The sequence below is a fragment of the Bubalus bubalis genome, chromosome 8, assembly GCF_019923935.1.
Source record: "Bubalus bubalis isolate 160015118507 breed Murrah chromosome 8, NDDB_SH_1, whole genome shotgun sequence".
NCBI lineage: Eukaryota > Metazoa > Chordata > Mammalia > Artiodactyla > Bovidae > Bubalus > Bubalus bubalis.
This window is the reverse complement of record NC_059164.1, coordinates 33,287,288-33,312,761: the sequence shown is the minus strand read 5'-3', so window position 1 is coordinate 33,312,761 and position 25,474 is coordinate 33,287,288. Positions and strand designations below refer to the sequence as shown.

At 39.3% G+C, this 25,474-nt stretch overlaps 1 protein-coding gene across 3 annotated transcripts in view; it reads left to right on the top strand.

The window, feature by feature from the left end:
* The window catches only part of GRM3 (glutamate metabotropic receptor 3), a 248,017-nt gene that overhangs the window by 145,477 nt on the left and 77,066 nt on the right, over nucleotides 1–25,474 (top strand). For 2 of the 3 annotated variants that reach the window (XM_006057628.4, XM_025291016.3), the window contains exon 2: nucleotides 2,604–3,215. The exons of the other annotated variant lie outside the window; for it this stretch is intronic. In XM_006057628.4, the coding sequence (XP_006057690.3) occupies nucleotides 2,739–3,215 (477 nt within the window). In that variant the 5' untranslated portion in view covers nucleotides 2,604–2,738. The remainder of the gene's footprint in view (nucleotides 1–2,603; nucleotides 3,216–25,474) is intronic. 3 annotated transcript variants of the gene reach the window in all.

Below are 25,474 nucleotides of genomic sequence, written 5' to 3'. Positions count from 1 at the left end.
GAGCAGACCCACTTACTCAACCACACATACAGGGGCATGCAACTGTGTGTTGTCGGGAAACTGCTGCAGGAGTCTCTGCTCTACCGTCTCTCACCTGCCTCTGATATAATAAGCTTACATCACCAAGGGGATGGGCAAATTGAGAGAGTGTGCTGACCAGTGCTTACCCTAGTGCCAGGGAGCCATGTGTCAAGAGTACAACAGCAGGTCCATTGGTTCATGTGCACGTGCAACCAGACAGCCCCACACCAGGATTTTTTAAAAAGTCCCCTGGTAAGACCCCAGCTTACTGTCAACAACATGATCCCCACCTTTGCTTGATTCATAAAAGTTGCATATGTTCAAGCTTATCATGTAAAAAGAAGCTTGATTTAGGAAACTGGCCTAAGCTCCAGTGTACTATGCAAACCCCAGCACTCATGCTTACCATTCTCCCTGAAATGTGAGGCCCATGTCAGGAGCTGCCTAACCCCAGCTAAACAAGGCAGCCACCAGGCATCACACTTTCTCCAAAATCAATGTTATATCAATGCTACAGCTTATACAATAAAAAATTGTGTAAGCTTACATTTGAGGAAGGTTCAGTTCAGTTCAGTCGCTCAGTCGTGTCCGACTCTGCAACTCCATAAATCGCAGCACGCCAGACCTCCCGTTCATCACCAACTCCCGGAGTTCACTCAAACTCACGTCCATCAAGTCAGTGATGCCATCCAACCATTTCATCCTCTGTCATCCCCTTTTCCTCCTGCCCCCAATCCCTCCCAGCATCAGAGTCTTTTCCAATGAGTCAACTCGTCGCATGAGGTGGCCAAAGTACTGGAGTTTCAGCTTTTAGCATCATTCCCTCCAAAGAAATCCCAGGGCCGATCTCCTTCAGAATGGACTGGTTGGATCTCCTTGCAGTCCAAGGGACTCTCAAGAGTCTTCTCCAACACCACAGTTCAAAAGCATCTATTCTTCGGTGCTCAGCCTTCTTCACAGTCCAACTCTCACATCCATACATGACCACTGGAAAAACCATAGCCTTGACTAGGCGGAACTTTGTTGGCAAAGTAATGTCTCTGCTTTTGAATATGCTATGTAGGTTGGTCATAACTTTTCTTCCAAGGAGTCTTTTAATTTCATGGCTGCAGTCACCATCTTCAGTGAGGAAGGTTATCTTTTCCTAATTCACAAAAAGATGCTTTGGAGGCTAGCATCGGAGAAGGCAATGGCACCCCACTCCAGTACTCTTGCCTGGAAAATCCCATGGACGGAGGGGTCTGGTGGGCTGCAGTCCATGGGCTCGCTAAGAGTCAGACACGACTGAGTGAGATGACTTTCACTTTTCACTTTCATGCATTGGAGAAGGAAATGGCAACCCACTCCAGTGTTCTTTCCTGGAGAATCCCAGGGATGGGGGAGCCTGGTAGGCTGCCATCTCTAGGGTCGCACAGAGTCGGACACGACTGAAGTGACTTAGCATCAGCTCCCTAACAATATACTGCTATTGTCCTGTTAGAGATAACAAGAGTCTGACATTATGGGTTAAAAAAAGAAAAAAAAAAAAAAAAAAAAGGACGTGGCTTTGGGAAGGGCTCTTTTGTGTAGGTTTCTGGCTCAGAAGCCTGGGTACAGAGAAGAACCATTCACAGAGATAAGAGTAGACCCTGAGGTGTCAGAGGATGTGTGGAGAGAACTATTTATGTGTTATGTTTGGTCACTAGGTCATGTCCAACTCTTTGCGACCCCATGGACTATAGCACACCAGGCTTCCCTGTCCTTCACTATCTCCTGGAGGTTCTCAAACTCACATCCATTGAGTCAATGATGCCATCCAACCATCTCATCCTCTGTCATCCCCTTCTGCCCTCAATCTTCCCAGTATTTCCTCAGTCTTTTCCATTGAGTCTGCCCTTTGCATCAAGTGGTCAAAGTATTGGAGCTTCAGCTTCAGCATTAGTTCTTCCAGTTCAGGGCTGATTTCTGACTGGTTTGATCCCCTTGCTGTCTAAGGGGCTCTTAATTGTAGTGCTCGAGAGCTGTTTAGCAGGCAGTTAGCCTAGGAGACTGTTAAGTGGTTGAAACTGTGAACACTAGTTGAGCTAACCCAGGAAAGGAGTATTCAGTACTGGAATTGAGATGTAATCGGACATGAATCATGAGAACAGAAACCTAGGAAGCAGAAACAGGTAGAAAAGAATTAAGATTTCAATTAAGTAAAATAAGGACTACAAAGGGTTTATCGTTGAAAGACAGGGAATAAAGACTCATAGCCAAGTTGCTTCCCTACCAATAGCAAAGTAAATGACTCAGTAGAGATTACTGAACTGAACATTAGAAAACCTAGAGTCTGAACACTACTAAGTACAGCTTGTCAGGTCACTTCCTCTCTTTAGTCCTCAGTGTCCATTTCTGGGAGGTGGAGCCACTAAGAGCTATGTCACGGAGTGTTTTAAGGACTGAGTGAGAATACTTGGGAGCACTCCTGGTGCACTGCTCCATATATGTTTAGTAGATGGTAACTGGAGTCATTATCCCATCAAAGGTCTGAATGGGGACCATCAGTATAATCACTGTTGCCTTCTTTACCATTTTTGTTCATTCAATTTTTATCTCTTTAGGAATTTGGTGACAGACTCTGTTAGTCTGCTCCTCCTTTACACGAAGGACAGACCAAAGATCCAGGTTGGCAATGAGAGAGGAGGACTAGCGGGCAGCATTGGCTCCATCCACTGATATCTCCCAGAGGTAGAGACATGGGACTCATGAAGATGTTGACAAGACTCCAAGTTCTTACATTAGCTTTGTTTTCAAAGGGATTTTTACTTTGTTTAGGGGACCATAACTTTCTTAGGAGGGAGATTAAAATAGAAGGTGACCTCGTTTTAGGGGGCCTATTTCCCATTAATGAAAAAGGCACTGGAACTGAAGAATGTGGGCGAATCAACGAAGATCGAGGGATCCAACGCCTGGAAGCCATGTTGTTTGCTATTGATGAAATTAACAAAGACGATTACCTGCTCCCAGGAGTGAAGCTGGGTGTTCACATTTTGGATACCTGCTCAAGGGATACCTACGCATTAGAGCAATCACTGGAATTTGTCAGGGCATCTTTGACTAAAGTGGATGAAGCCGAGTATATGTGTCCTGATGGATCCTATGCCATTCAAGAAAATATCCCACTGGTCATTGCAGGGGTCATTGGCGGCTCTTACAGCAGTGTTTCCATACAGGTAAGACTGACAGTGTTGTGGATAAAGCACTGTATCTCTTTGGTTTTATGTCTTTGGGGAACAAAAGGAAAATATCCTAATAGCTTCATCAATGGATGATATTAACCATGTAATTGTTCATTTCTGTAAGTCTCTGGTAATATAGGTTTGCAGACAGAACAGTACTTGAGCAATGAAAATTGTTTAAAGATATAGCAGGTAGCTAGTGCAGCATAATGAGCTACTCCAAAATGCAGTGACTTAAAACAACAATTATTAATTACTATAGTTTATAAGTCTGAAGACTGGCTGGAGTGAGCAGATCACAGCTAGGTTCAGCTGCAGGTAGCTCTGCTCCAAGTTTGTCCCTCATCCTCCACCTGGAATCAGCCAGCTAACCCGCTCATATTTGTCGGAGTGATGAGAGAGGTGCAAATGCAAATGTAACTGCACAGGCCCCTTCCAAACTTCTGCATGCTTCACAGCGTGAACATCCCACCGGCCAAAGCAACTCACAAGGCTCAGCCAGGATCAAGGAGCAGGGAAATAGGTGCCACCCACAAGCCACATGCTGCTAAGTTACACCACAAAGAATGTGGCTGCATCACAGAGCCATGACTTCAAGTCCTCAATACAAACAAGCACAGGAAGGCACAAAATCACTGAGCTGTGTTTTTTTCCACACTAATTTTTTCCCAAGCATTGCTTTATTCAGAGATAAATTATAAAAAATTTCTCATGGTATAAACCTGCAAATGTATGCAGAGATGCTAGATAATTACTACAAAAAAAAAAAATAGAGGGAACAATTTAGCACAAAACTAGATAAAAAAACTGATAATTGGTTCTCATAATTTTGTTAGGGAAAGAAGGAACATATTAGTCAAACTCTTACAGTGCTCACAGGTCACAAAATTAGAGATGGAAAAGAGCTAAGAAATCATCCAGCTCAAAATTCTCATTTTCCCATGCCCTAGAAATACTGGTTTCATGAATATTCCCATTGGTAGGTAGCACATGAACTAGAACTTAGACTGATCTCTTGTACTTTTGGGCTCTTTCAACTCTTCTATGTGATTTTTATGCTATATGAAGTTCAATATTTTTCCTGGTAAATGTGGCCATAATACAAGTCCATAAGATATGAATCATATACTTTGCTTCCTACCAAATGACTGTCATCAAAGCTCCATACACTAAAAGAAGTCATATTACACCCATGTTGTCTGTACATGTCACCAACCACTTAAGTTGGCTCTACTCACATTGGAATAATCTTATTTCCATATCAGAGACTCAAGGCTTATAAAATTCTACACAGAGTTCTGTGCTGCTCTAAGCAGCTAGTGCAAATTTTTTTCCTTCTATAAGCACACACTCATATTATGAGTAATTAGGATAATTGATTTTTCATAAATATCCTTTGACTTCATTAGATGGATAGAAAATACTGCACATCTCAAAGCATATCATGTTAATTTTGCCACTATTTTTACACTTGGATAACAAAAGATGGAATTTGCTATTTGAGAAGAGAAAACTAAAGTCTATATTTGTCATACTTCAATAATAATTTCATCAGATAAGTGCCAAACATTTTATAAATATTTATATTGTACTCAATATTACCACTAGTAATGAATTACAAATACGTTTTTCTGACCTTAGTTTCTCCAAATACAGTAATAGCACTCCATAGCAGATGTGTAAATACATATTTACCCAAAGTAATTAACAAACTGTGCTAGGCAAATAAAATTTTAATCTACTTTTACTTTTTTATTACCTATAAACTTCTCAAAAGGGGTCAGATTATCTTTTTAAAATGTAGGTTATTAAAACCCTGTAGTTGTTCACAAGGGGAAAAACCACTTAATCATCGAAGGACCTGGCTTATTAGTTCACTTATCTGGTCTATATCTCTATAAAATACTGATATGGTTTTTGTCTCCACATTATACATAAGGAAACTAAAACTCATATTATATTGAAAAGGACATAGATTTAAGCAGCACCAAATGGAACTTGAACTCCAGCTCCACAATTTACAAAAAGTGAGTGAGTGTTAATCGCTCAGTCACTTCAGACTCTTTTCGACTGTAGACTGTAACTCACCAGGCTCCTCTGTCCATGGGATTGCCATTTCCTCCTCCAGGGGGATATTCCCGACCCAGAATCAAACCTAGGTCTCCTGCAATGCAGGCAGATTTTTTTTATCATCAGAGCCTTCAGGGAAGCCCCAATTTACAAGCTTATTTATAAAATAAGGAAAATACTATCCACTTAAAAAAGTTATTGAGAGGATAAATTAAGAGAAGCCATGGGAAATGCGTTACCAAAAAAAACTAACAGATTCAATAAGCAGTAACTATTATGAACCTAAAATCTTTGGAAAAATCGGTGGAAGAGCCACCTCTAACACCAGCTCCAAGAAGTTCCGAGAAATTGTTGCTGGTCCCTCATGTGCCTTGTCAGTCAGGTAATCTGTACGAAGCTCCCTGGGTGAATCCTGCAACATCAGAGGGGTTAGAGAGACCACTCAAGTCACAGAACTCAGCCTTGACCTCGAGGAACCTAAATTCTGGCTATGGATACAGTACTATTATGAAATAATAGTGACTACACTTCTGAATACATTCAAGGGGCTTACATGGTAAGAAGTGACCTTTGGGAAAGTTTTGAAGGTGACTGAGAGAATGAAAGCCGCACTAGAGAACAGCTAATTGGGCCACAGTCTGCATGAAACACTGGATCTGGGGAAGTCAATCAGAAAGACGTGGTAGGAGTCTGCGAGCAAGAGGACGAAGACCTTGCCAGCAGTAAGAGGGTGAGCCAGAGAAGAAAGGAGAGAGAGGGCTTCACTGCCCCCTTCCCGGTCCCCAGGTGCTCAGGCTCTGATTAGGCCCCCACTGGTCCCCTCAGCCAAAGGAAATGGGGAGGTGTGGCCATCTGTCTACACTCTGATCTCCAGGCCACCTTCCAAGGAATCCTTTGCCATAGAGCCTTAGCCTTAGCCTTTCAGCTAAGCATCATGAATGAAAAGCAGTCTTAGGGGCTCTTATGTAGCTAAGAATTCAGGTGTGTTACCCTTGCTAAGCCTATCTGTCTTTAAATAAGAATTCTTTTAAAGAAATAGTCAATAGCAATCCAAAGCAATAAATTCCTGATGGGGACTTTGAGACACTCTTGCACCTACATTAATGAGAGAAGTGTCTTAGAAGAGAGGCATTTTCTGGGTGCCCCTCACCCTCACTTTTGCTCAGGATGGATTCTGATCCTCTGCCCTGGTGTCTGCTAACGGTGGTGACAGTACATGGTAGCCACAAAGACCATGTGGTCACCTCTGCCGTCCATTTTCAACTGCTCTTAACTTCTTGAATAATTACTGGAAAATGTCTGAGCTTGAACTGAGCTAGGGGGAGAAAAGAGGGTTAAACTGTAGGGGGAAAAAAATTTATATATATATATATAATTTATTTATAAATAAATTTATTTATATTTGTATTTATAAATTTATTTATAAATAAATAAGATATAATATATTTATAAAAATTTATATATATATATATATATATACACTAAGATAAATCCACCACACAATTACAAAGATTCCACTCATTTAAGTGTTGCATCCGGTACCAAACCACAGCACAGAGTTTTTAGTCACAAAATCATTCCTGAGAGCCAGACTTATCAAGAATGATAAAATTTGTGCATCTTCTCTTTTGTGGTTGGGTCAGTTTAGACGTTATCATCTCCCCATTTGGCCGGAATAGCTTTACTCTTGGGATAGCTTCAGAAGGTACTTTTCTCTCCAGTTTCCTCTCCTCTCATTATCTTCCTACTAGAGAAGAATTTCTCTAGAAATCAGCAGAGGAGACACCCTCCACTGTATTAGTTCATACAACAGGCAGCCTGCAGACAGCAAAAACCACGTGAAAGGAGAAATTCTTAATGATTTGCTGAGTTAATCTGTATCGCCATTGACAAAAAAACAGAATATTTTCTTGACACTCTTAATAGACAAACCACTTTTTGGTGGTCCATTGTCTAAAGCAACAGAATTGATTTTTTAATTTGGTAATCAATGAAAGCTAGAATCAAAATCCTTCTTTATTAGCCAATATTCATGGGGTCTATTCACCACCCCCTCTGGTGAATAAGCTTCTTTTCAAAGTATTTTAAAGATTGTATTCCACTCTCCTCTATAAGCCTGCAACCCACCCACTTGGGGGAAAACACTGTTTATTCAAGTAGAAAAGCAGGTTGGTTGCCTTTAGCAAGGCAATTGTCTACATGGTACTATTCCGAAGCAGTGTTTACACGTGTGCTTTTTTCAAACAGACTGTAGTTAGAGCTCCTAAGTTGTTCAGTCAAAAAAAAAAAAAAGTCTCATGAATTGTTCCAAAATATTCCTCATTCCTTTCAGGAAATGTCTATTTCCTTGGTCTTTCTTGCCTTATCCAGAGCAAGGTCAGCTGCAACAGAACAGGCATAAGTTGACCCGGTTATTATTGCATCCCTGAGTGTTAAAGTAGCCTCAGCAATAAATGGATATTTGGGTTACATAGCTCATACAAAGGGCAGAAGAGAGCCTTGAAAGGATCCTAATGCCTCTTTTCCGTGCCTGACACAGTAAACTCTTTTTTCAGAATTTTTAGCACTAGTCACATCCCAAGAACTCCCTGACCCTGGGAGGTAGTTATTATATCGTTTACCATGACATGGATTTGGACATGTCATGCATTGCTCACATCAAGTCCCTGAGAAGAGTAGCTCAAACTAAATCCCTTGCAATAAGTTTCCCAGATTTTATCTAGATAGGGTATGAAGAATAGCCTATAAAGACACTAAGCCGTCTATTCTTCCTCCTCCACCCAATTGCACAGTGAGAAAGTGGACCAGCACTCCAGTCAATTTGTATTAAGTATCATCTTCCCTCAATGATTCATTCCTCCTTTAATTCAAATGCTGTGGGGAAGAATCACACATGAATTCCTGTTATCATAGGAACATCAGAAAAACAGTTGAAGGACTAGATGTTACAAAAGGCCTCATAGGGTTAGCTGTGTCCAAGTATCAGATAGACTCTAGAATGGAAAAATAATGCTTTTTTTCTGTAGATAAATAAATAATTTTTTTTAATTTAAATTTATTTATTTTAATTGGAGGCTAATTACTTTACAATATTGTATTGGTTTTGCCATACATCAACATGAATCCGCCACAGGTGTACACATGTTCCCAATCCTGGGCCCCACCCCCCACCTCCCTCCCCATACCATCCCTCTGGGTCATCCCAGTGCACCAGCCCCAAGCATCCTGTATCCTGCATCGAACCTGGACTGGAGATTCGTTTCTTATATGATATTATACATGTTTCAATGCCATTCTCCCAAATCATCCCCCTCCTCCCTCTCCCACAGAGTCCAAAAGACTGTTCTATACATCTGTGTCTCTTTTGCTGTCTCACATACAGGGTTATCGTTACCATCTTTCTAAATTCCATATATATGCGTTAGTATACTGTATTGGTGTTTTTCTTTCTGGCTTACTTCACTCTGTATAATCAGCTCCAGTTTCATCCACCTCATTAGAACTGATTCAAATGTATTCTTTTTAATGGCTGAGTAATACTCCATTGTGTATATGTACCACAGCTTTCTTATCCATTCATCTGCTGATGGACATCTAGGTTGCTTCGTGTCTCTTTCAATTCTGGTTTCCTCGGTGTGTATGCCCAGCAGCGGGATTGCTGGGTCATATGGCCATTCTACTTCCAGTTTTCTAAGGAATCTCCACACTGTTCTCCATCGTGGCTGTACTAGTGTGCATTCCCACCAACAGTGTAAGAGGGTTCCCTTCTCTCCACACCCTCTCCAGCATTTATTGCTTGTAGACTTTTGGATTGCAGCCATTCTGACTGGCGTGAAATGGTACCTCATAGTGGTTTTGATTTGCATTTCTCTGATAATGAGTGATGTTGAGCATCTTATCATATGTTTGTTAGCCCTCTGTATGTCTTCTTTGGAGAAATGTCTATTTAGTTCTTTGGCCCATTTTTTGACTGGGTCATTTATTTTTCTGGAGCTGCAGGAGTTGCGTGTATATTTTTGAGATTAGTTGTTTGTCAGTTGCTTCATTTGCTATTATTTTCTCCCATTCTGAAGGCTGTCTTTTCACCTTGCTTATAGTTTCTTTTGTTGTGCAGAAGCTTTTAATTTTAATTAGATCCCATTTGTTTATTTTTGCTTTTGTTTCCAATATTCTGGGAGATGGGTCATAGAGGATCCTGCTGTGATGTATGTCGGAGAGTGTTTTGCCTATGTTCTCCTCTAAGAGTTTTATAGTTTCTGGTCTTATGTTTAGATCTTTAATCCATTTTGAGTTTATTGTGTGTATGGTGTTAGAAAGTGTAGAGAAGAGTTTCTCAGCATTGTCACTATTGGGCTGGATACTTCCGCTGTGCGGAGCTGCCCTGTGCACTACAGGCTGCTTAGCAGCGCCACTGGCCCCTCCTCACTAGACTGCATGCCAACAGGACCTTAAGTGGTGGTGCACCCAAATGTTTCCATACACTGTCAAACGACAAAGTTCTCCCCCTTCCCCACGGACCAGCACTGACTTAGAGCAGGGTGTATCTAGAGCCAGCATAAGGAAGAGTTATTAGAAATGAAATGATAGTCCTGAATGAGGAGGCTGTAAGTCCTTCATCACTGGAGTTATTCAAACAAAAACTGACCTCTATATAATTGAGGAGACAAAGCAACATATTAGTATCTGAATTGTGTTGCATTTAAGGGCATTTCTTAATTTTATAATTATACGGTGCTAAAGCAAAATACTCTATTAAGATGAGTGATTATAACGAAAGTATCTAAAACATGAAACAAAATAAATTATAGACTCTTTTCCATTGGGAGTAATTTGAAGAAGTCTAATCAATTGTTACTTCACTTGATTATGGTAGTATTTGTGTGAGTTTGGTAAATCGAGCTTCTCAATTATGTACTAGTTACAACTAGGACACATATAATTTCCCTTTCATTAAAAAATAAGCATTTATTAAGCATATGTATTTTAGGTTCAGCAAGAACACCACTGTGTAGACTAGGTAAAGGGAAGCAGAGAGCATGCAAAATAAAATGCATAAATCTTATTACAAAACAGAAACAGGCTCATAGAAATAGAAAACAAGTTTAGAGTTACCAAAGGGGAAAGGAGAGTGAGGATATATTAGGAGCTTGGGATTAACAGAGACAAACTACTATATATAAAATAGATAAACAATGAGGAGCTACTATATGGCATAGGGAACTATATTAATATCTTGTAACAACCCACATGGGAAAAGACTCTGAAAAAGAGTATCATTTTGCTGTATACCTGAAACACTGTAAATCAACTGTACTTCAATAAAAACATTTATAAATAGTAGACATTTTATGAGCCCTTGAGGCATCTATAAGCAAATATCAAATCCATACATAAAACACATACAAGAACTGAGAATCAGTTGACCCTGTAAGTACTAGGAGACTAGCGAGAACGACGGAATGAGCAGAAGGGAATGGAGGTAAAGAGGAAAAAGACTCTTAGATCTGTGTGAACAGAAAGCGGATCCGTGTGAACAGAAAGCTTGCCTTGGAAGTGTCCCTGGAAAGCTGCTTTCTCATAGCCTAATGATGTATACTATCTGCTCATTCTTGCCTAAAAAGGAGAACAAAGTGTTTCTTCTATCTGGAATGCACTGTCCCTTAGCCATTTGGCCAAGCCAAATCCTTCTCTCTTTCTGTTCTCAGCTCAGACACTGTCCTTTAAAAAAAAAAAAAAAAAAAATCCCTTTTATTTGTTTTTAACTTTTTGGCCATGCCACACAGCATATGGAATCTTAGTTCCCTGACCAGGAATAGAACCCATGCCTCCTACAGTGAAAGTGCAGATCTTAACCACTGTACTGCCAGGGAAGCCTCATACCCTATCTCTTTTGAGAAATGTTTCCCAAGCTCCCATTACTTAAGTACACACCTCCATTACTAGCTTATTAACTATAATTATTCCTTTGCATATCTATTTTCCCACCTAACAATAAGCTACTTGAGTTTGGGAGCCACATCTTTTATCTTTGTATTGAGGGTACCTAAAACAATACCTCCACCAAGTTGAGAGTAAATCCTTTTTGAATGAATTGAAAGAATTAACAGACTGATAACCTGCTGCCTGTCCAGAAGGCTGGAAATCCCTGAATGAATCCTGGGTTGCAGATCACAACCATGACCTACTTATTCTAGGTCAGTCTGGATGATCATAAATGAAAAATAAGCATTTTTCTACAATGGAAAACTGCATATGATACAAAAGACAGATGATGTAGCAAAGTGAGCTTGTGGGACAAAACCCCCCACACATCCTCCCCACCTTCACTGCGTGCCACAAAAGATGCCTTGATTTGAGAGTAGCTCTAAGGGTTCCACTCCATTTGTCCTTAGACTGACTATTCCCAGAGACTACTATCCAACACTCAACATAGGTGGGCACCCAGAGCCATTCCAGATTAGGTTAGTGCCCCATACTTACTCTAATCAAGCTCTCTTCAGTCTTTCCACGTAAAGAATATAGTGTTGACTATGCCAGATTCTGTGCTAGGAGCCAACACGAAAGAGAAGGAAACATCATCCTATCCTTAAGACAAGTAGAATGACAGCATTAGAAATCCATTCACCAATCTACCTTTAGTGTCTCTATCACTAGAAAAGCAAAAATGATAGTTGCATTTAATGAGCTTAAAATTGCAAACACAACAATCACAGCACAGATACAGCTATACATTTTTAGCATGCCTTCCTAAAAATTTCAGCTCAGTAATTAAAACTCTGGGTGCAGACTAACTAGAATTTATTTAATCCTTGACTCTTTCCTCATTTCTAAGACTAAGATATTAATAGTACTTCTTTTACTGGGTTATTGCATGAATTAAATGAGAAAATACATGAAAACCAGGTTAAAAAAAATAGAGTTTCACACATAATGAGAATTAAACATTTTTGATTTTAGTATATATTATCTGTTGGCTTAAAAAAAAAAAAAAAAACTTTCAACATCTCCAGTGCAAGAGGAATAGTTCCAAGAGGAATTGAGGTTCATGAAGGTCAAGTACCAAGTTTAAGTTTCTACCACTTTACAAGCAGTGGAATCAACATTAAAATCTAGATAGCTCGCCTCCCACACTGCTATCCTGATCACCCCCTCTCACAGCCTAAGCGTCAGAAAAACTCAAGAATTATCTCAGATAGAATCTTTTTATTTATTTCCTTCCCAGACTTTTCATGCTAAAGCAATCTCACAAATCCCACCCCACACTCCCCCCCATCAAAACAGGGCTGTGTTATTTAAGGACTTTATCACAGGGAGGGAGGCAACAGCAAGAGCAATTCAAAAATGCTTTTGTTAACATTGTTTCACTGTAGAAATTTCTCGCCAGAGGTAATTATCTAAGATGCACTATTTCTTTTCCTTTGCTTTGGAGTTAATTTATTCCTTAATTAATTCCCCTTCTGTCATGTGTCTACTTGGAAACTACTCATGAAAAACAAGAGATTACCATCAGCACCACTGGCCGCAGGGCAATAGAACGGCCCATGACTGAGAACCAGCTTCTGTGGTGTTCACACGTCTAGGATGGAGGTCATGAAATGAAAACCAAGGGGTATGGGCATTCCTGAAAGATCAGTAAGTGTTTCATAATATAGTACAATTATAGATTAATAGGTCAGCTCATCAAGGTAGGACTGTTGAAACTTTCAGTTAAAATGAAGTTGTGATTTTGCTTTAACACAAAGTTCTCTTTCCAAATCACTATCAAATATGTGCCTTTTTAATAGCTCAATATATACAAGGCTCAGGATGTCAATATGGAAAGAGCCAATACGTAGCAGTTTATAATAATGAAAGTCTATTGATTTAATGCAGAATTGAAGCACTTTTACAGTTCTCTGAAAAACGCAGTTGAAAACTTACAGAGTATTTTCGCAATAGTGGACTCTGAAAATTCAAGAATAATGTTCCAAAAACACCTGCAGTTAAACTCTAAGCAAACACTGCTACTCCAGGCCCTATAGCAGTGGGACTTGGAACACTAAAATTGTGGTGTCGCTATTTTTGACATCACCACCTGGTATATTATGGAAATCCCTCTGTTACTAGTGACAAAGTCTTGATTCCTGCCAGCTCCTTGATTTTACATTCCCATAGAGGGAACTGTAAAACACAAGAAAATACAATAGGGACAACATCTTCAAAAATTATATGCCAAAAATAGACCAGGTTTACTTGCCAAGTGGTCAGAATGGCAAAGCATATTGAGACATTTGCCGTCACTTATTAGGGTCAAATTGGCAGGGCGTGCATCCCAGGGACTAGCAGGTCCCTACCAGGCACTGTGTCTACACTTTGGGTGGCTGCCATTAGGTTCACAATGAGGCCTCAGAGAATACAAACCAGGCAATTAAGCTCTCCCAGTGTGGAAAACAGATGTGATGGAACACATAATCTATAATTTGTTCAGGATTTTTCTCCAAAAAGTAACTTTCCATCAAAGCAAAAAGGACATATGTGCATTAAGCATATATTACCTATATTGACACAGTAGTTTTAAGGAATATCATTTATACAAGATTTAAGAAATGTGACAATAAACGTAAGCTGGTGTTATCCAGTAAACTTCAACTGCTATCAGAGTTCACTTAACTGAATCTCTGCTTTTATTTCTACCTGCAAGAAACTGCTTATGCCCTTTTTCTGAGATGCTTCCAGGAATTTAAAAGTTCTCTAGCCTTTTTATAGTCTCCAGTGATGAACATTGTTTATGACCTGCTTCTTTTCAAGAAGATTTCAAGGTGACCCGTAATGACACAAACAGGAGAACAAATTAAGACATGAGTACTTAAGTAATTACTACCAACCAAATAAATGGTTTTAATGAACTCAGGTTTTATTTTTTAACCTCCAATCTTGACCTTTCTACTATTAACTTATTAACTGCCATTAGGATTACAAGGTCCCTGGCCTTCAACACCTCACAGCCTGAGTCAGAACGAGTATGTTGTCCATCTGATTACCCTTCCCTGACTTTTTCTTTTCAAGCTGGATGTCATCCACTGTGGCCTGCTTAGAACATAACTTTTGTCATGTCATTCCTTTATTTAAACTTTGTAATGTCTTTTTATCTTTTAAAGAAGAAAAATCAAAATATTTATCATAGCATGTGAAATACTTAGCAGTCCAGGCACAATCCTTTTATTCTTCCTCATCCTACTAATCCCTAGAGGGCACTGGGTACCCTGATAACACTGAATAATCTGCTGCTCATAAAGCAGAAGTGAATTTGCCCATCTCTGCCTTTGTGCTCATCTTTCTGCCTGAAAACTTCCTTTCCCTTCCTCTGCTTGGTAAACGTCCACTCGGTCTTCAAGATCAAGTCTAAGTGTTACCTCTACATGGGAACCCACCATGACTCACTTGAACCTGCTCCTTCACCTGTGTTTTTGTATATGTACATGTATCTCCAAATTTTATCCTTAGTATGCTTCTTTGTCTCCCACAAGACTACACCTTCCTAGAAGACAGTGGGGGTACATTGCTCATCTTAGGACAATCTAAATTTGACCATAGTGTCTTGTAACATCAATGTCGATTAAAGTTTGCTGAATGAATGACTGCTGGATCAGCCATTCCCACCACTTCTTTCATTTTTTGAACATTTACTAAGTGCCAGCTGGTGAGTTAAGTGCTTCACAAGTATTAGCACTTCATCCTTAAATAACTTCACAAGCCAGAGACTACTTATTCCCTTTTTACAAAAGAAGAGACTGAAGCTTAAGGAATTAAAATAACTTAACTAAACCAATAACTTAAAAAACTAAATTCAAGCAGCTAGTGAGAGAATGGGCTGGTATTCCACTGCTGGCCTATTTGATGCCAATCCTATGCACCGAATGGTTACCCTACTTGCTTATATGCCTGACAGTTCTGTTGAAGTGATGAACATTTAACAGAAACCCATGAATAGCATAGTTTTATTTACTACAAATAATATGGTCTATAACCCTCTGTCCTAAACTATTGCAAAGGATCTCAGAAATAAATAAAAATCATTTTTTAAAAATTAAGCTACAGCCCTTAGCTCTTCCTACACATCCTCTACAGTTTCGGACTTCAGTTAACAGTAAAAAAGGATAGGAGTGTCTTTTTTAATCAATAGGACTAAATTTATCACATTATGTTATACAAGTGACTTCAGGGGCCACAGAAAAATATGGATTTGTTCAACTTGTGGCTTTGTTAAATCCTCAAGAGGCACTGTAAAAAATCAATATCCAAGGCACAAAAGGATGTGTTTTTAACAGGTCTTTTGCTGTCAAGTCATCCTTGAAGTCATCTTTTTGCAGGTGTCACTGACAAACACTAACACACACCAGACAAGATATGCCATAGACTTTCTGATCTTATTGTTACGGACTGCAACTCAGACTCATTCAATCCCATGATTTCTCTTAAAAATTAATTCACGAGGGGAAAAGGAGTAAATAGCAGATACAGGCTGATACAGTAGGCAACATGTCATCTTGTTTCCCTTTTAAATATCGGCTAAGACTAGTTGGAAACAAGTCATTCCTGAGACAGTGCCTTGTTAGAAAGGGAGCAAGACAGACCCTTGTCAAATGTGGGTTTCACGATGAGAAACCTGACATGTCTGATGATGCCAGTCTCCCAGGAAAATGTGTTTCAAGGGACCCTACATGGTCTACATAGCACTTCAGCCTCAGTAATAAGGGATGAGAATGCCAAAATGGCTAACCTTGCTATTCATGAATTACTTAGTCACAAAGGAAGAAAATGAAAATGTCTGACAATATGGGTTACAAACCACAGGTGTTGAGTGCAAAGATTTCAGGAGAGAGAGAGACAGCAATCAGAGTTACTATAAGCCATTTATGAAGGTTTCCACCATGATTAAAGAGTCCTTTTCTGGAACATCCCTACAAAATCATCAGGACTCAGTCATACCATTAATGGGAATGGCAATACAAATCTTGGACTAGAGTGTTTTTTGTGCTCACGGCATGTAAGAATCAGTGACTTTTGCAGATTAAACTGAGAAAATTGGCATTTGCTATGCTCTGTTATATGACTTCCTAAATCCAGATTAATCTCTGACCCTCAAACATGGGCTCCAGTCAACTCACTTCATGCAAAACATTCCCAGATGTGCTGCAGGTAGTGTGGTCCAAAACAAACAAACAAACAACAACAAAAAAATGACTAATCCTTTCTGCAATAACAATATGATTGGCATCCTTTATGGGCAGATAAGTCATGTGATGGGAACAGCTTGAATTCCTCAGGCAGTTTCTCAACTACACACCACCTCCAGTTTCATTTTAAAATCCAAGCCAATCTGAGGTTTCTGAACAGCTAATAGTACAGCTTGATCATTCTCAATAGGAAGGTCACTGTGGTCTCATCCCATAACAATGGGATGAGACTGAGAACTGGCTTTATGTAATAACATGGGTTATAAGGTAGCAGATGGCTTAAAGTACAGTAGTCTTGTGGGCTTGCATATAATCACTTAATTAAAAGAATGAAACAAAGCATTCAGCACTGCATGTGTGATAAAACAATTAAAGGTGTAGCTTATTCTTAGAAAACAGCCCCAAAGTATATGGAAACAACACCAAATGCAAAGGCAAACCCTTGGAGGTTATTATCAAGTCTCCTCATTCCCGGGACAGCACCAATGGCTTATTTTTCAAATGCATACAGTTCAGCTTTGTAGATTGCACTTTTCTTGGGAAGTAATAATTTGATGCCTTTTTACCATCTGGAATTGTTATAGCTAAGCACAGGTCCCCGTAAAAACCAGCTATTGTTGTCCCCATCAGCACATCCTCAGAAGATAATAACCACGAACTTTCTGAAAAGAATCCTCATCATGGGCAATCACTTTAGTAGGACACTTACTTCTACTGGACTCTAGACCTCCATCTGCCTTTTTGTCCTCCGTTGAATAAAATGTCTGGAATTGTGTCACCAGAGAAGGCATGAAGGTCATGTTTAAAATGGGTATGTCATAGCCCTTATATGTGGACTTTAAAAAGAAAAGATACAAGTGGACTTACTTACAAAACAGAAAGAGACAGACTTAAAGAAATGAAATTGTGGTTGCCAGGGGGAAGGGATAGTTAGAAAGTCTGGGATGGACATGTACACACTGCTATATTTAAAATGGATAACCAACAAGGACCTATGTAGAGCATATGGAACTCTGCTCAATGTTATGTGCCAGGCTGGATGGAAGCGGGATTTGGGGAAGAATGGATACATGTATTATGTGTGGCTGAGTCCCTTCACTATTTACCTGAAACTACCACAACACTGGTAATCAGCCATACCCCAATACAAAATAAAAGTTAAAAGTTTGGGGAAAAAGAATATGTATCTCAGCAAAACTATAAAATAAAATGGGTAGGTCATGGATGTCCTGAATGGGAAGAGTGACCACAGGATGTGGAGGCTCACGGTGACTGACAGTTCTAATTCATATTCCCTTTTTTCACAACCTCGAAGAATAGACGACCCCAACTCTTTCCCAAAGCTTACACTCTTTTATCCCTATGATCAGAGCATCACTGAAATGAAGCATGACACCGAGAATTCTAAAGACTTCCCATAACTTGCTAAAAAAAAAATTCCAGGAGAAATAAAACTCCCAAATAAATTGGTCTTTAACTCAAAATTCTCAACAGCAAATGAGGATGGTTTGGATACCTACAGGAGCCTGACTCCATAGTCAGCTATTGATTATTGGAAAAACATTCCCAAGAAAGAATAAGAACAGAGCAACTGATGTGAGTGCTGAGGGTTTGGCTGCTTATGTATCTGTACACAATGCATTAGTCTGCAGAAAAATCTTCCCTTATGAGCAGACCTTAGTATGGGTTCATTTGATGAAGACTTCCCTTAGGTATATGTTTATCTGATTCCTACTTTAGGTTTATATGGTTTGAGGACTAAGGCTCCATGATAAGGCCTTTAGTTTGTTTTCCTTAAGATAAAAAGGCACCTTTGTAACCCAAGGAAATTGGTGTAATAACCAGATCCAGTTGGCATTATACTGACTTCCTTTTGTATACTCCTAATTACACAGAGATACCTTGCAGAAATTTTGGTTTTAACAGTATAAAAACCTTTGCTTCAGCTACCTTAAGGTCTAAGCCAATCGTCTATGTATCATCTCACTTTGGAGAAAACTTGACAACGGTTAGCAAAGGATCTACAATGCACAGAATATTGTTTATAGGTAGTGTTTGAGAGGAGCTTTACATTGCTTACTGGGGTAGTTAGTTTGTGGGGGGGGGGGGTTCCCACAGAAACATATCGTTGCAATTAGAAAAGGTCACGTGGAAGTGAAGCAAACTATCCACTCACTCATCAGCTCATTTATTTAACAAATAATAGGGCGCACAGGCTTCCCAGGGAGCACTAGTGGTAAAAAAAACCTGCCTGCCAATACAGGAGAGACATAAGAGATGTGGGATTGATCCCTGGGTCACGAAGATCCTCTGGATGAGGGCATGGCAACCCACTCCAGTATTCTTGCCTGGAAAATCCCCTGGCCAGAGGAGCCTGGCAGGCTACAGTTCATAGGGTCACAAAGAGTCGGACATGGCTGAAGCGACTTAGCACACACACACATGCACATGGCACACCTCTTTACTCCACAAGGCATCGAAGGAACAGAAATTAACAATGCACATTCACTGGACCTTCAGAGTTTTCATTCCAGTAGAGGAATTAGTGAATGATCTAGAAGTCACCATACATTTTGATTAGTGCCATGAGGGAAATACATAAGGAGTGACAGTCTCAGAAGATGGGTGTGCAACTCAGCCTGAAGTAACCTCTCAGAGAAGGGGCCCTTGAATGGACTCACTGAGCAAACAAGTGGTAAAAGTCATTTTAAGCACAGGGAACAACATAGGCAAAGGCACATAGATTTGAGGACACAGTACATGGGAGAAACTAGATAGTTCATTGGGAGACAGAAATAATAGGGAAATAGTAGCAGACATTCAACATTATATACTATTGGTTGTTGGACAGCTATTGCCGGTGATGGCCATCCTGGGGCTTCCCTGATGCTCAGCAGGTAAAGAATCCGCCTGCAATATAGGAGACACAGATTCAATCCCTGGGTTGGAAAGGGCATTGCAACCCACTTTAGTATTCTTGCCTGGAGAATCCCATGGAGAGAGGAGCTTGGAGGGCTACAGTCCATGGGGTAGCAAAGAGTTGGATATGACTGAGCGACTAACACTTTCACTTTCACTAAAACTGCAAAAATGAAACAAAGGCAGAACTACTAATTCAAACCATCACATCTGCTGGAAAACATAACAGTAGCTGGTCAAGCCCAGCATCTTTAGCATTTCTCAAATCAAAAAAAAAAAGTCCATACATTTGTGGCTTGAGAGGTTGCATTGAAAACATTGCACTGCCTAGTCCAGGATAAGTTCAAACCACCCAGGAAGTGGATATTCCTCAGGTGTTTGAACACTGAACATAAAACTATAGTACACTATGTGCAGAAAGGGCTTCTAGGAAACCTGGATGCAGTCTTTCAGGTGTTAGGAAACAATGGGTTCTGCCATAAGGCCTTGGTGTTTCCTACATAAATCATAAAGCCAAACTTGGTAATGATACGTATAACTTGAAGCTTTCAAACTCCCAGCTGAAGTGACCCCTGGTTTCTTAGACCACTGTTTTTACCTCTGTAGATGGTCAGGCAGTAAACAAACATCTACAGAGTTATCTCAAAGTACAGAACTGACAAATGAAAAAGTATATTTTTAATAATAGGGAATGACTACTCATGGTCCTCCGGTCAAGGAGATAGTGTCTTAAGAAATGAAAAAGGACAGACATATTATAACTTGAAATATATCATTGCTATACTGTAATGAAAGGAATTCCATATGGCAGAGGTTAAGAGCTTGAATTGCAGAATGAATTGAATAAGAGGAGAAGGGGACAACAGAAGATGAGATGGTTGGATGGCATAAGCAACTCAATGGACGTAAGTCTGAGCAAGCTCCAGGAGTTGGTGATGGACAGGGAAGTCTGGTGTGCTGCAGCCCATGGGGCCGCAAAGAGTCAGACACAACTGAGCTACTGAACCAAACTGAACTGAGAAAGTAAGCGTAGTGTCAGACAGCTGGGATGCAAGATTCCCAGCTGCTCTGTGCCTCAGTTCCTCAATCTATAAAATGGGATAATGGTAGTATCAGCCTCATAAGATTGTTATGAGGATTAGAGGAGATAATACAGCTATAACAGTGGATCTAAAATTGAATCTAAAGAAAGCAAACCACTTAATAATTCCTCTTTAACTTTAGCCACACTTGGATTCCTGGTGGATTTTTGCAACATTCAACTTGGCATCTATACCCTCATTTTCCCCTAGTTTTCTTATTTTTTCTTCACTTATATGTAATTTTAACGTAAATCCAGAAACATACATCTCTTCCCATGTAATATCACCCAATTGCCAGAAAAGAAGGCTAGTCCTTTGGAAAAATCAAGAAACTGGGCTCCACTCAGCTTTTTTGCTTATTGGTTGTATAAATTTTAGAAAGTCACTTCACTCTGTGAGCTTCAGTTTCCTCACCTATAAAGCAAAAAGCTTAGATTAGCTTCACAGCTCCTTCTAGCTCAAAAATGTAATGATCTCATAGCTTATTTATGTTTTTTCCAAAGTCACTGATAAAAATTTAATCTTACTTGGCCACCTCATATAGAATTTCTTCCAAGCTATTCTATTTTAGTATATTTAAATTTTTATCCAATTCCTATCACTTTCCCCTTTTCATGAGAATCCAGGTAATGTCTCCAATACCTTGTTGAAGTCAGAGTTCATGGCTACAACTTCTCCCTAAATGGTCCAACTAATGTTGGAAGATTCTGCTGAAATTCATTCTCAGTGAATCCATGCTGATTTCTAGCAACTTTTTTGTTCATTTCTAAATGCCTGCATGCTCTCTATAGGGAACTCTGAGAAAAAAAATTACCAAAATATATCATGATTATTGATTTATATTTATTCCTGATTTATAGCTCCTGAATTTTCTCTTACTCCTCCCTTTTATCCTCTGACAGTCCTCCCATTATTAATTTCTCAGAAATTATTAATAGTAATTACCTGATTTAATCTGTGATTTCTTCCAGAATTCAGAACCGGAGGAAAACTTAATTGATTATGGACCCTTCTTGTGGTCTTCTCCCCAGCTTGGATGTGAGAGAACTTTTTCATATATTTGTATCACAATCTCCAGATTAGGAAACATTCTCACAAAGGCACATAAGGAGGCAGAAAGGACTGGGCAGTGTCTTGCTTTCACTCATTTAGAACCAACTCTCCCAACCAGTGATCCTCTCTCTCCTTACCACAACTTCTCCTAAAATATAATTGAAAAACAATCATAGCAACAATCGACATCACTCCATTTTCACATTCTGTGCTTTATTCTTCCTGGTTCTCACAGGGTCATGCCAGTCTTGTATATTGTCCCAGGCCTGCCCAAGGACTAACACACCTACAGGTTTCGTCTCTCTTGCTAGTTCTTTCAACACTCACATGGCTCAATGCAGCTTAGCCATCCAGTGGCTTCTTTGGAGATCTTGACTTGTTTGTCTTATTGAGACTATTCCCCATTATTTTAATAATTTTTTTAAGTTTTCCTATTGCTCTTAAGCTATATATCTTTTTATTAGAGTTTCTAACCATGAAAAGTATCTCTCTACTTTTAAAGCAGTTTTCCCTAAAGGATATAAGTAGATCTTTTTGCCCTTCCTCCACTCCTACTAACACTATAACTGGGTAACTTTCTTCCAAAAGTCCACATGATTTCTCCATCCTAAAATGATTCTTCTATTTTTAAAATGATGTCCAGTGTAGATGTCCTCTTACACCTTCATGTTTTCACAGAGGAAACCACATGGCCAGTAAAGCAAATCAAGAATGTTTCAGATGGCCAGTTTTATGTTAAAAAGAAAGCTCCTAGTAGCAATTAAACCACAATACTGCTTCTGTTCCTCCCTCCTGTTCTTCCTACCTGGGTGCCCTTCTGTGCTTCAGACCTCAGATTCACAGTCACACAGGAGACAGCAGACTCAAGGTTATGAGAGGGCAGCTATGGTCATTCAGGTCAAAAGACCTGCTTCTAAATTGTGATTTTGCCTCTACTTTCTAATCCTATGATCACAAACAGATTTCTTCATCTCAGTTTCTGCACTGCTACAATGGAGAAAACAACATTCATCATAAAAGGCAGTTGTGAATATCAAAGGAGAAAATACACATATAAACACCCAGTACAGTAGTCACTGGCTTTACAACAGAATAAATAATTTTGAAAATGCACAAATCAAACTAAGAACTTTATTCTTCTCTAGAAGTCAGGCTGGAGAGGGTGAGAGAGGGAAAGAAAATGAGATTTATAATCTGCTTATTTCTGTGGTGTTTAATTTTTATATTAAGCACTTTTACTCATGTAATCTAAGGAAACTAGTATTAAAATGAATGGTTTACCATGACAAAAGGCCTCCAACGCTTTGTTCTATCATTCATTTGCATTACATGTGTTTCAAAAATGTAAATGTAACTCTGAACATCATCCTCTGACTATATGATTGCTCCATGCTATTTAAGAGGTAATACAATTGAGATTACACTTTAGTAGAGTTCCATTCTCATGTTTAGCTCACTAAATGTGCCTCCTTTTTCTAAAGTAGGCTGTAGTCTCCTCATTAAAACACTCATACACAAGCTATTGTATTACTGAAGTAGAATTGATTTACAAAGTTGTGTTAGCTTCAGGTGTACAACAAAGTGATTCAGATATATAGATAGAGATACATATTTATATATCTCTATATATTCCTTCAGATTCTTTTCCATTATAGATTATTACAAGATATTGAATACAGTTCCTTGTGCTACACAGTAGATCCTTATTGTTTATTTTGTACATAATCATTTGTATATCAGATAACTACTCATAAAATGATAGCAATCGCTGCAGTTGTATTCGAACCGACACCTATCCAAACCTGCTACAATTGTGCCCCTTCCTACCCAGAGAATATTCTCCATATCGCTATCATTCTATGCCCAGTTCACTCTCTTGTACGTCTGCCTTGTTTGTAAATTGTTCTCAGATATCCTGGAGAGGTAGACGTGGAGCCACAGGATCCTATTCATCAAAAGACAAGAACTTTTTCTTTACTCATATCCCTCCGGGAGAAGGAAGTTTCAACAGTTTAGGATTCTTTCGCTGTGGTTCCTAGCAGCCAGAAATGATGTCTACGGGCATGTTTCAGGTCCTTTCATTCTCTGCCTCCCTGAAGGGTTCAGATCCTGATGAATAGAACTTGAAGATTAGAAAATTGTAGCATCCAGAAGAGATGGTCTCTCCAATGTCATCCAAAGTCTCCATAATCAAGCCAAGTCCGTGCACAGACAGGGGTCTCATCACAGTCTGCCACAGGGCTACTTACATTCGAAAGAAGCCAGGTACTCAGTGCAGAAGTGCTGACAGTACTGGGTCAGTGCCATCGCTCAGGCTGAGTGAACAACCAGCACTCCCATGTTCAAAGGAATCGGGAGAGTCCATTTTGTTCAGGGTCTCTAGCCCTGCGAAAAAATACATGGCATACTAGCCTTCATCCACCCACTTACCCATTCACTCACCTCCATTCCCCAAAATTCACTCATGTCCTAGAATATATACACATATATTAAAAGTCAAGATGCAAAAAAGATCTGGATCCTAAATTTGCATTATGTTGCATGCTAAGTGCCAGATTTTCTTGCTGTTCTATTCGTAGTTACATGAGAGGTACCATGATTTGCAAAGATATAGAAAACATTTTTGATAGCTCTGGGCTATATCAAGTATTAGTTTTAGTAGCAGGCCAGATCTCTGAGAACATGCTGTGTGGCTGTGTATGAATATGGCTGTTGGTTTCCACTGCCAGATGAAATGATGATTAACCAGGACTCAGCTGTCAGTTGTTTGATGTTACTTGTGCTCTTTGCTAACAGCTGCCTACTTCAAGCTGTGCTTCCTACATGTCAAACATAAACCCGAAACCGCAACTTTCAGAAGGGAAATTTCAAAGTTCTCATCGAGTATGTTGGAATAGTCAACATTATTTCCAATTAAAGTCTACTTAGTATATTATGTAACTAAAATCATTGTAAAGATAGAAATGTTCAGAATATGTGAGGTAGCCAGGAAAAACAAAAACTTATTAGATTTACATACAATCTGCATATATATTTTAAAATGTATAAACTTCACAAATACTCTATGCATAAAATGTTCCTTGATATGCTGTCTGTTTCCTTTTTTATTCTGTAATAAATAAGAAGTGAAATATTATTCCAAGGTAAATTATAAGAAATGTACATTCTTTATTCAGAATAAACTTTAAACATTTTAAAGTAAATAGTTCTTTATTGACAAGGTCCTCAACACTCCCTAATTTGCTTTTTAATCAAAAATATCATAAAAATAGCATTTGTATGCTTGGGCTATGTATAATCCAAGCAGAAACAAAATGTTAAAAAGGTGAAGAAAATGTTGGTCAAGCTCTTTAAGGTTAGAAAGGCATATGCCTAAACTTGCGGTGAGCCAAAAAGAATGGACTTTTTTTTTTTTTTGGGCTTAACCTAGATAATAAGTGTCTAATTTGGACTGTCCATGTGGCATACAGTTCCCAAATTAAATTCTTTCAGAGACTGCCTTTTTTAGCAAAAGAGGGGGAAGTGAGAATTAGACAACACCCAGGCTCTTTCTGTACAACCACAGCCAAGTTTGTCTAAAAACCGAATTTGGCTAATTCACTGTAGTTCATTGTTAGACTCAGTTATAAGAGGGCTCCAGAAACTTAAAGCAGCCCCCCATTCACACCTGAACAGAACTGAGTCTGTTCCAGGATGTAGTATAAAGTCTAGGAGAGAAAGAAACATGCCCTTCTCATTTCCCTTTGTCTTTTCCCAACACTTGAATTACCTGCTTGGAACCTGTTTCCTAATTCCCCAAATATAGTGTCCAGGAAAGCAGCTGGCAAAGCGTCCAGAACAGCTTAGCGGTCTGGAGTTGCAAAGGGAGCTGGGCTTTACCCAGTATGTTTCATCTTTCCTGTGCAGTCAGTTA